General features: G+C 52.5%; 1 protein-coding gene across 1 annotated transcript; it reads right to left on the bottom strand.

The window, feature by feature from the left end:
• Nucleotides 1-1522: 1522 nt before the first annotated feature.
• Nucleotides 1523-11372, bottom strand: LOC106818357 (the record flags this gene model as incomplete). The annotated part of the gene is given in 2 exon segments (XM_014823073.1): nucleotides 1523-1760; nucleotides 11014-11372. A coding segment is annotated over 1 exon segment (333 nt), but the record flags the coding sequence as incomplete, so codon positions are not given.
• Nucleotides 11373-11406: the final 34 nt, after the last annotated feature.

Raw genomic sequence — 11406 nt, 5'->3', positions numbered from 1 at the left:
CGCCTCGACTACTACCATTGGCCGTGGTATAGTATCGTTGCCGTTGTCGCCGCGCACCCTGACAGGGCCGTTACTCCCCGTCCTTTACAGATTCGATCACTAGGATCGCGACGAGGCAGAGGCAGTCAAACACCCGAGCGCCGAGAAGAGGGGGGGGGATGTTCCAGTCGTCCAGTGAGATATACGGAGGGGGGGGGGTGCTGGTCACGAAGTGATAAGTAAAGTAGGCAGTAACTGCAGCCACGCCTGCACATCCAGCGCAAACTAAAATCGCTTACGAGCGTCCAACAATACATTGCACAAAGTCATTCCGTAGAGGCGAAAACACACGCTTATAATATAGAGAAACAAATGCACATAGCAGAGAACGACAAACACAGTGGTTCCACGTCTGCGTGGCCGCGTACGCGTCACAGTACCAGAGTGAACTCTCTACCCCGTCTTCCACTAGTGTCTGTCACGATTCTTCTCAATAATTAATAAACACACAGATTAAGTTTCCTTCCCTCGCCTCCGTAGCACCTACGCTAGCCGTATAGTTAACTTGCATTACGTTCACAACAGTCTACAAATCCTACAGTAACAATATTCCATAACACGTACGATTTTACCTACAGCATACAGCTACATACGGTACACATACTGGCTAACTATGTACACATACCACGGCACTACTAGTAGTAGTGTGGTTACTACTACTACTAGCACCGTACGCGCACTACGAAGCACTACAAATTACAGTACGCGCACGGTTAAGTACATTAACATCGGAGCGCATTCTAAAGACAACTGGCCGCCATCGCTCTCAGGCGTATCTCTTCCTTCGCGCCGTTTTCTTCCTTTGTTCTCCCCTTCCTGGAATCGTCCTCGCGGCTAGCGCCATCCCCGTGAAATAAACTGCACATCGATGCACGATTCTAAAAGCGAATCTGCTACATTCCCCCCAACTTAAAATTGAAAAGCACCTGCTCAATTTATACTATCAAATGAAAATAAAACATAGCAGATGACACTTGAACCACTAGAAACAACCGCACATTGTTAATACACACTCCGCTAAGAACGAGGGCAACCGCCAGCGGTAAACATCACAAAGAAGCGCAACTACAAAATAAACTGATCGCGGCACGGGCGCGTTAGTGGCCCCGGCACTACGCGAAGTTCTCCCACGCGTCCACGGCGGTAGAACATTCGGCGTCGACGGCGATCCTGTAGGCTCCCTGGCCCCCGGGAACTCACTTGCCGACGCTCTGCCGTAGTTCTCACCACGTGTTCCTGTCTCAGTCTCAGTCTCACCAAGTGCCACTGTATCACCACGTGCTATGAGTGTTCCACAAAGAGGGAAGAGTCCATGACCCACGGCGACAAGGTGGGCTTCGCTTTTTTCGGCTGTGCGTCTTCTGCCAGCACCATCTGTGTAGTCAGTCGAGAGCAAATTACGTCGCCGGCGCTCAGGGTGACAACACGCAACCCGCTCCTCGGCGGGTCTACGCGGGCAAGGCGATATCTGCCACACGGCAGTGGGCGTGACCCCACCACCCGCGTCGATACTCCAGATCGACACGTGCCATCCCCGTCCGCTCCGCTAACACATCCGGCGGCGTTGGAAAGGAGGAGTCGTATCCCCGCGAGTGTGGTCATGACTCGCAGGAGACTCACGAGGCGTCATATGCTTCGTCATTTCCTCCTCCCCGCAGACTCGTGCAGTGTTATCTCTACCCCAGCTTCAGCTATCCTAGTGCCACCGTATGTCTCTTCTTCTTCCCTCCCGCTGCCACTCATCTCTCTAGACGTAGTACGCGGGCGGCTGCACCTGCAGCCGGCTACGCGTCACTTGCTCCGGCATTTGCGCCAAGCCCCGTGGTCGGTACCCATGCTCCATGGCTCCAACGGCCTTGTGCCTCCTCGCCGTCTCGTCTGCCATGCCCGCTTTTCCCACTTTATCTACTTCGCTGCGGCTGGCGAGGGCGTCAAGTCCGCTGGGGGTCGTGCATCGCACCGTTCCGCTCACGCATCGTCGGCGTCGGCCAGCTCTTGGTCGACAGGCATCTCGCACTCAGCCCCAGCAGTTCCTTGCTCTGCCCCCACCTCCACTTCTGTTACTTCTTCATCGTCTGCATCGCCGTTTGGGCGGGCCAACCCGGTTGGCCTCGTCCAGCTTCCCCATCTGGGAGTCGCCCTCGTGGGACCGTCCTTCCCTTCGGCGGTCCCTCTTCCGTCGCCTGGATCCATCTCAGCGAACCCCCGTCTTTCAGACGAGGTACGGGCCCGTCCAAAGGCCGGCCTAACTTCACATCTTCGGGCGCGGTAAAAGTACCACACCCAGGTGTTGGTCGTCAGGGCCGATGGTTGGACGCGCTTGTCGTAGCCTTGCTTCTGGCGTTCCGCCGCTACGACCGAGGGTTTTCCGCTCGCTCATAGGCGTCACGGGTGGCGCCGCATACCCACTCACTGTACTCGTTGGGGCACGCCGGGATGTCTCTGCCTATCCTCCACTACGCCCTCACGTGGCTCGTCGCACCCACTCCACGTATTCTGCCGCCTGCGCGTGCTCCACCTCCGCCGTAAGCTGGACCATGCGTGCTACCAAGGGCGGCGTCGGTCTCTTCCAGTTGAGCAGATCCGTCTTGAGGGTCACCACTTCGGCATTGATGAAGTCGAGCGCCTGCTCTGCTTCGACGAGATGGTTGCCTCGCTCGCCTTCCCGGCGGTCTTCTGCTTCCTCTCGCAGCAGGAACAGCTCCCTCTCCACCTCGCGCAGTCTCGCTACAGCGCCCTCTAGCGCTGGCTCCTTCTCGCGACGGAGAGATCCTTACTCCTTCTGGCAGCTCTCCAGCGTGCTCACCGCGGGCTTCCCTCTCGCCTCAGCTCTTTCTGCAGGCCGACAGCGAGGCTTCCTTCTCACTCAGCTCCTTCTTGCCAGGCGGACAGCGAGGCTTCTTTCTTCGCTCAGATTCTTCTGCAAGGCAGGAACAGCGAAGCTTCCTTTCTCGCTCAGATTCTTCTGCAGGCAGGACAGCGAGGCTTCTTTCTCGCTCAGCTTCTTCTGCAGGACGGACAGCGAGGCTTCCTTCTCACTCAGCTTCTTCTGCAGGCCCGACAGCGAGGCTTCCTTTTCACTCAGCACTTTCTCTAGAAGACAGTGCTCGGGAACCTCCTGCATGTCGCGCAGCGTCGGCTTCCGACGGTCGCCGCCACCGTGTGGCACCACCTCATCAGCCGATTCGTCTGCACTTGACAAGGATTGATGCGCTCTCAATAATACAGGCGTGAGGGAGCGAAGGTGGTGGACGTGACGCCTCTCTGCATCCGAACTGCCTTCGCGTCACGCATGCCTGTCACCACGCTTACGCTTCTTGCCTTTTTCTTTGCCCTCTGAAACTTCAGCCAGCAGCTCACGACGGTGCTGCCAACTTTCGTTTTGCCTCCTCGTGTCCCATCTCTAACACTCTCCTCTGAAACTTCACCAGCAGCTCACGACCGCTTGCCAACTTTCGTTTTCGCTCTCGTGTTCCATCTAACACTCTCCTCTAAGACTTCGCCAGCAGCATCACGACGCGGCTGCCAACTTTCGTTTTCGCTTCCTCGTGTCCCGATTTCTAACACTGTACTCTGAAACTTCGCCAGCAGCTCACGACCGGCTGCCAACTTTCGTTTTCGCTCCTCGTCCCCCATCTCTAACACTGTCCTCGGAAACTTTGCCATATCTTCTTCCCTCCCATTGCTCGCGGAGTGATGGCGTCTGGTTGGTCCCATCCAACGGCAACGCCCTGCATCTCCAACTCGGCCCCGACTGTCTGGCGTGTCGTTCGTCGTCTCGCCATCACGTCGCAATCCTGGTTTACGGCTCCAATGTAACGGTTTTTCGGTCGCACAGGCAGTGGGGGGGGTGCCGGTCACGAAGTGATAAGTAAAGTAGGCAGTAACTGCAGCCACGCCTGCACATCCAGCGCAAACTAAAATCGCTTACGAACGTCAACAATAATTGCTAAAAGTCATTCCGTAGAGGCGAAAACACACGCATATAATATAGGAGAAACACAAGATGCACATAGCAGAAACGACAAAACACAGTGGCGTTCCACAGTCTGCTGGCTACAGCACACTAGAGTGGAACTCTCCACCCTATACTATAGTGTCACGATTCTTCTCATAATTAATAAACACACAGATTAAGTTTTCCTTCCCTCCCTCCGTACTACGCTAGCCGTATAGTTAACTTGCATTACGTTCACAACAGTCTACAAATCCTACAATATTCCATAACACGTACGATTTTACCTACAGCATACAGCTACATACGTACACATACTGGCTACATACGTACACATACCACGTACACTAGTAGTAGTAGTGTGGTAGTACTACTACTACTAGTACCGTACGCGCACTACGAAGCACTACAAATTACAGTACGCGCACGGTTAAGTAATTAACATCGGACGCATTCTAAAACACAACTGGCCGCCATCACTCTCAGGCGTATCTTCTTCCTTCGCGCCTTTTCTTCCTTTGTTCTCCCCTCTCCTGAATCGTCCTCGCGCTAGCGCCATCTCCCGTGAAATAAACTTGCACATCGGATGCACGATTCTAAAAGCGAATCTGCTACACTAGATAGTTGCTTGGGCCCCATACAAACTATTATTACAATTCTATTTAGGTGGCTTTAGGCCCCGTATACAAATATAACGCCAATTAACACTATAACGTGTACTAATAACTTACCGAGTGGGATGTTATATGATATTATATGATATATATAATATGGGAATACAATCGGCATGACGCATGGTAACTTGTTTCAGCATTACTAAAATACGTAAACAAAAGAATTATTTTCGGTCACGAAAGGGTTATTGTGTGCTGGACGGGGGCTGGAGGCCACCGGCGGGGACGAGTGGCCTAAAGCCACACTTGGATGTGGTATCTGTCGCCTGCGCTGCGTATACCACCAGTACACAATCTGGCTCTACGTTAGTGTGTTAGCGCATGCGCATATCTCACCAGAGGAGTAATATTTTGTGATGAATATGCATTTAAATGGTTAGGGGGAATCTCCGCATAGATTTCGCCTAATAAACTTTTATCGAGCAAACTGTGTTTAATAATTAAGAGCGCGCCTACAATGTTAGGGTACGCAAAACCCTAACTTTATACGCCCTCGGCGTACCTTCCCCTTGCCTCCCCCTGTCCTCGGGGCGTAGGCCTCCTTCTTACCTTCCTGACCACCCCCAGCTATCTTCCCTGCTGCGCTTTTCTTAGTCTTCCATCCCTTCCCTCACAGCAAGACTATATTATGAAGTTTTCCTCAGACGGCACTGCACGCGCTACACGGTGCGCGGCATCAATGAAATGGCGACCAAGCCCTTCTGGTAATATGCTAATATACGTCCGTCCTGTGAGTGTTCACGGAGCATATTGCGTATGCGCCGTATACGCACATATGGGTGGTGCGTGCGTGTATCGTGGGGCTTGAATGGTCATGACTATAGTTGTTAAACGCCACATCTAAAAAAAATCGAACATGGAATCGGAGCTTTCCGTTCTTGGCCCAGAAAACCTTCCGCTTCTCAACGTTTAAGATCATTCGCCCCAGCGGACCACCCGCCCCCCGACACCGGGGGCCGGCTCTCACGCCAAAACCGCCGGAGGTAAGCGCGGGCCCGTCGAGGGGACAGCTCGGGGCGGAACCAGCAGCGCGAACCCAACCAGATCCCGAACAGACGGGCCACTGCGTAGCTCTTCACGCAGAACAACTATAGAGCCGGGCCCGGTGTGTGTGGGGCGGGTGCGCCCCCCCCCCATCCCCACCTCATTCCAGCCCGTTCATCCCACCCAGACCCAACTCAGGCCCGTATACATAGGAATTCCTCGGGGTTCATTCTGCGGTGTTTCACTAAAATTCAACACGTAACGTGCGCATTTATGTTCTTTACCGTCCTGACGTTCCGCTGATTTTAAAATGGGAAATGACGTGCGCGAACCGTTTATGAATGGCCGGCTCCGGGGCTATGCATAATAGAATTTCAACGATCAAATAAATATAGACACCCTCCGCCTGTTACTAACTAGTACCGTAGCTGCATATATTCAGCTGGTAGACTATGGATTTATATCGGCTTACTCATAAGTAATTTGATCAAGACCCGGTTGCAATAATACCTGAGAGTGATACAACGGAAAAACGCGCCAAAATAGTTGCCTATTCAACGGCACAACATCTATCTCCATACGTTTTTTAGCCTTGGGCCGAGATCCTCAGTACATGAAAAATTTCCATGGTTTTGCATTAAGCAGAATCTCTTTGCTCTCTAAAAACAAGACACTCGCTTGTTCAATACGGGATACTCGCTAAGGCGGGGAGGCCCATATCGGCTTCCTAAACCTCCCTCCACATGCACACACGCCGGCATCGAATCCACTTCTAGGCCGCATCCTTCCACGCCGTCTAGCATTTCGAGCTATCGGTTCCGGTCACGCTTGGAGCGGCGATACATTGATGCTCACATGGCCAATTTGGTACTTTACTAGACTGCGTGTGGTTAAGAGACTTAATTAAAAAAAACCATGCCGGCTCATTAATGACGCGGATTAGCGGTGCTAGGAAAGATGAATGGGAGATTTTACGGGAATAGGCCGGACCTGCCCCCCCGAAATCACCTCCCTGACACTGCCACCCGAAAATAATAGTCATAAAATTTAGTTGGGCGGAAAAGCCCGACGAATAATGCTAAGAAACGTTCACCGACGGCCGATTAGCCGGGGGTTCTGGAAGGGCATCGGGCGGACATGAATTGGGGCCTCATTCCGAGGCGGACGTTTGTTGCACGGCTTGGGAGGGCCGAGGCGTTTTACGCGCCCAGCCGATATCTCGCCCAGGAGATATCGTAATTGGACCCCCCAAGCGGGTTTGTTTTTGTTAGAGGCAGCCCCAGAAGAATTTCTGGGCTTAATGCACAATACATGAACCATTCGCGATTTAGTAGAGCTCGCGGGAGGCAAACGCCCTACGCGGAATAACTGTTTTCGGTTAACATAGCGACCTATTTTTTCCCCGTTGCTTGCGGTGCCATCTAGGGGTATTTATTAGCTCTTTGTGAGCGCTACGTAGCTCAGCTCTCATGCATGTGGCTGTTTCGGGCGCCCCGCGGCCCCGTGGTGTGTGTGTGGCCCGCTGCGTGGGGTCGTGGTGGGGTGTGTGATGTGTGTGTGTTGGCATGTGTGTGTATGTGTGCGTGCACAGTTGTGTCGTGTGTGCTGTGTGATGGATGTGTTGTGTGTGTGTGTCATGTGTGTGTCGTGTGCTGTCGTGTGTTGATGTGTGGTGTGTGTGTGTGGTGGTGCGTGCTGTGTGTGTGGTGTGTGTGTGTGTGTGTGTGTTGTGTTCGTGTGTGTGGTGTGTGTGTGTGTGTGTGTGTGTGTTGTGAGTGTGTGTGTGCTGTGGCTGTGATGTGTGTGATGTATACGTAGCAGCCAAGTAAATGGAGGCTAGTGCAGACGTATGTACGCCCTAATATACACTTACAGGTTATAGGGAGAGCCATGGTGTTGAGGGAGAGTCATGGCGTTAGGGAGAGACAATAGGCATTAGGGAGAGCCATGGGTTAGGGGAGAGCAATGGGTTAATGGGGCTGGGTTAGGATGGAGTCATTGGGTTAGGGAGAGCATGGGCTAGGACATGGGTGAGCGTTAGCAGAGAGCCATGGGGTTAGGGAGCAGTCATGGGTTTTAGGAGAGCATGCGGTTACGGGAGCATGGGTTAGGAAGAGTCAATGGTTAGGCGGAGAGCCATGGGCCTATGGGAGCATGGGTTAGGTGAGCAGATGGCACGTCTAGAGGGAGCAAATGGTTAGGGAAGAGCCATGGAGTGTATGGAGCATGGGTTAGGGAGTCATGGTAGGCGGAAGAGGCCAGTCGGTAGGGAGCATGGGCGTTTATGGAGCAGCCCCTGCGACCCCCTCTTAGAGAGCAATCGAGTTAGGAGAGCCATGGTGGGGTGAGGCGGAGCATTGGTGCTGCTGAGCCTTGGGGCACGGGCGAGTCAACTGGCGGTTGGGAGAGCGACTGCGTGATACGGGTGCCATTTGGGTTGTGAGGGCGCAAGAACACGTGCACCGCTTTCTGCTTTCCCCGGGGCCATTACGGCGAGGTGTTGTTGCGGTGGGCCGCTAGGGCCGGACGGAGCAGGGGTTAGGGACGCCGGGTACAAGCAATGTTTCAGGCGCACGCATCGGCGGCCCGGGGGCCCTCACAGCTCGGGCTCGGAGGCCAGGAAGGACCGCGCCGACGCGGGTTGTGGGCGCGCGGAGGTCACTACACGGTCCCATGCGCACGTCGTGCAGAGACTCAGAACTCGCGTTAATACCGAGGACGGTGCGTCCAGAATATTAATATTTTGCTGGAGGATTCCATGCCGCCTAGGTCAACCCGCAGGCGGATCAACAATACCGTCACTACGCGCCACGCTGGCTGGAATACTTCCCCGACACAAAACGCGCTTTCTTTGCACCTCTGAACAATTGTCATCGCACTGGCGCTACATAGACAATGGCCTGGGTTAACTTTGGGTCGCGCTGCTAGCGAAAAATCTCTTAGTAGAATACATGACTACTGCCGATCCCGGGGCCGGCGGCGGCCGCCGCACAGTCTCTCTTCTCTCTCCTCTCCCTATCTCGGCTCCCTCTCCCTCGCTCCCCCTCTACTCTCTCCTCTCTCTCTCTAGTTCTCCTCTTACCTCTCTCTCTCGCCCGCGCCCGCCCCTCTCCTCGGTCTCCTCCTCTCTTGGTCTGTCCCGTGCTGCTTTGGGATTGGCGGGCGTGGTTTAGTTGCGGCGCAATGTCTCGACGCTGTTGATTAAGTCTGCTCATGGCTCTGACGGCGGTTGTTTTCATCGATGAGAGCAAGATAAGAGGAGCCGCCCGACGGGTTCGAGAGCGAAGAGACACACACAGAAAGGATAGAAACAGGACAGACGAAAATGGGAGTGGCCTTTGGTGTGAGCGTGACTCGCCGGTGTGGTGCCCTGGATTGGGCTGGTGCGGATGGGAGCGTTCGGAAAAATATCAATTCACCATCGTAGCGAAGGCATACTACGAAATTAATGATTTAATAATTTGCGACCTTTAATAGGTAAATCTATTATTAATGTTTTAATCATATATTTTATTGTACAATGTTTGGTCCGCCGGAAACCAGGGCATAATTGGTGCGTGAGTGCGTGTGTCGATTTTTCAGACAACATTTTCAGTAAGGGTCTGTGTTCCTATATGTAAGATATACAATTGATCAAGAATATATTATTGCGATATAAGTGACGAAATGTCTGATTTGGTGTGATTGGAAGTGATCAAATTAGACATGGTCTAAGACTCGCTTACACCAGAAAGCTCACCACGGTTAATTACGTGTGTTCATATTTTCCCCTTGGAAAAATTCACATCCAAGAGCCATGAAGGCAGTAATTTTCCGATTGCAAAATGCGAAACCCGTTTATTCAGGTGGCTGGATTAAAATGGCTAGGCTACGTGCAACAAAATTGCCAGTCATTTAGTTAGACTGAATGGAAATTAAAGTATTAATAAATTATGTGCACATAATTACGAATGCTGACGCTCACCATTGTTTCTGCTTGCAATTTCGGATGTCCACTCGCATTTTGCGAGCGTGCAGTTACTAATTTCGAAAAAACCAAGAAGGTGAATACGTCAACTAAATCAATATTATTTTGCATACCTACGCTAGTCCTATGAAGTAAGTTATTTTTCTTCAGGGTGAATAGCGTCTGTGCACCTGGCAGTGATGTAGCAATGTGGGGCATAGCTGGGATATTTCCTGGGAAATGCGCGGGGATGTGAGAATTATCCACAACCTAGCGCACGTGAACAGTGAGCGTGCTGCACGACGCGTGCACGTAAATAAACCCTGGCCAACACAATGTGTAAGGTTCACTACCACTGGCCAAAAGTAAGCTCCACCCACTTCTTATTGATTTTTGGTATGCCAACGCTGCTACTGGATTCAGGAACCTGTGCTAACCTGTGCGTCCGAACATCCCACGCACGTTTCTTGAATGCCGACTAAAGTTGATTGCAGTGGGCAGTCAATAATATGCAGTGGGCGAACGCATTGTTTACATGTATGTCACGGTTAATCACCGATTAGTTTTCAAATAAATACCCCTGGAAGTTAATATGCATAAACAGATTTCTACAGGTAACAGTTTCTCAGTGTTTCGAGTTTTCGGTGATCAAATAGCTGTAACTGCATTTATGTCTTGTACGTCTGTGCTTCGCTGTGTAATGGAAATGACTACCCATGCGACTCTCACTAACCCATGCTCTCCCTAACCATGACTCTCCCTAACCCATGACTTTCCCTAATCCATTAGCTCTCCCTATCCCATGCTTCCCTAATTCCATGCGCCTCTCCCTTAACCATTGCCTCCCTAAACTCCATTGGCTTTCCTAAACCATGACTCTCCCTAAACTCATGACTTCTCCCTCACCATGGCTCTCCCTAACCCATCGCCTCACCAAACCTGACTCACCCATAACCCATGACTTTTCCCTAACCCATGACTCTCCTTAAATCCATGGCGCTCCCTAACCATGACTTCTCCCTAACCCATGGCTGCCCCGTAACCCAAGACTTTTCCCTAACCCATGCTCCCTAACCCATGACTCTCCCTGAACCCATTACTCACCTTAACCAATGACTCTTCCTTAACCCATGGCTCCGCTCTAACCCATGGCTCTCCACTAACCCATGGCCTCTCCCTAACCCATGACTCTCCCTAACCCATTGGCTCTTCCCTAACCCATGACTCTCTCTCTAACCCATGGGCTCTCCCTATAACCTGTAGGTGTAATTAATAGCGTATATTTTTGACGTTCCTGCACAGCCTCCTTACTTGCTGGCTACGTATAATCACCACGTATATATATATATTTATATATATTATATACTGGTAATAGTATATATATATAATAATGCAGCCGCTGGGGAGGTTGCGTNCTTCCCTCCCGCTGCCACTCATCTCTCTAGACGTAGTACGCGGGCGGCTGCACCTGCAGCCGGCTACGCGTCACTTGCTCCGGCATTTGCGCCAAGCCCCGTGGTCGGTACCCATGCTCCATGGCTCCAACGGCCTTGTGCCTCCTCGCCGTCTCGTCTGCCATGCCCGCTTTTCCCACTTCATCTACTTCGCTGCCGGCTGGCGAGGGCGTCAAGTCCGCTGGGGGTCGTGCGTCGCACCGTTCCGACTCACCATCGTCGGCGTCGGCCAGCTCTTGGTCGACAGGCATCTCGCACTCAGCCCCAGCAGTTCCTTGCTCTGTCCCCACCTCCACTTCTGTTACTTCTTCATCGTCTGCCTTCCGCCGTTTGGGCGGGGCCAACCCGGTTGGC

The sequence above is a fragment of the Priapulus caudatus genome, unplaced genomic scaffold (genome assembly GCF_000485595.1).
Source record: "Priapulus caudatus unplaced genomic scaffold, Priapulus_caudatus-5.0.1 Scaffold2181, whole genome shotgun sequence".
Classification (NCBI taxonomy): Eukaryota; Metazoa; Priapulida; class Priapulimorpha; order Priapulimorphida; family Priapulidae; genus Priapulus; species Priapulus caudatus.
This window is presented reverse-complemented; position numbering and strand designations above follow the sequence as displayed.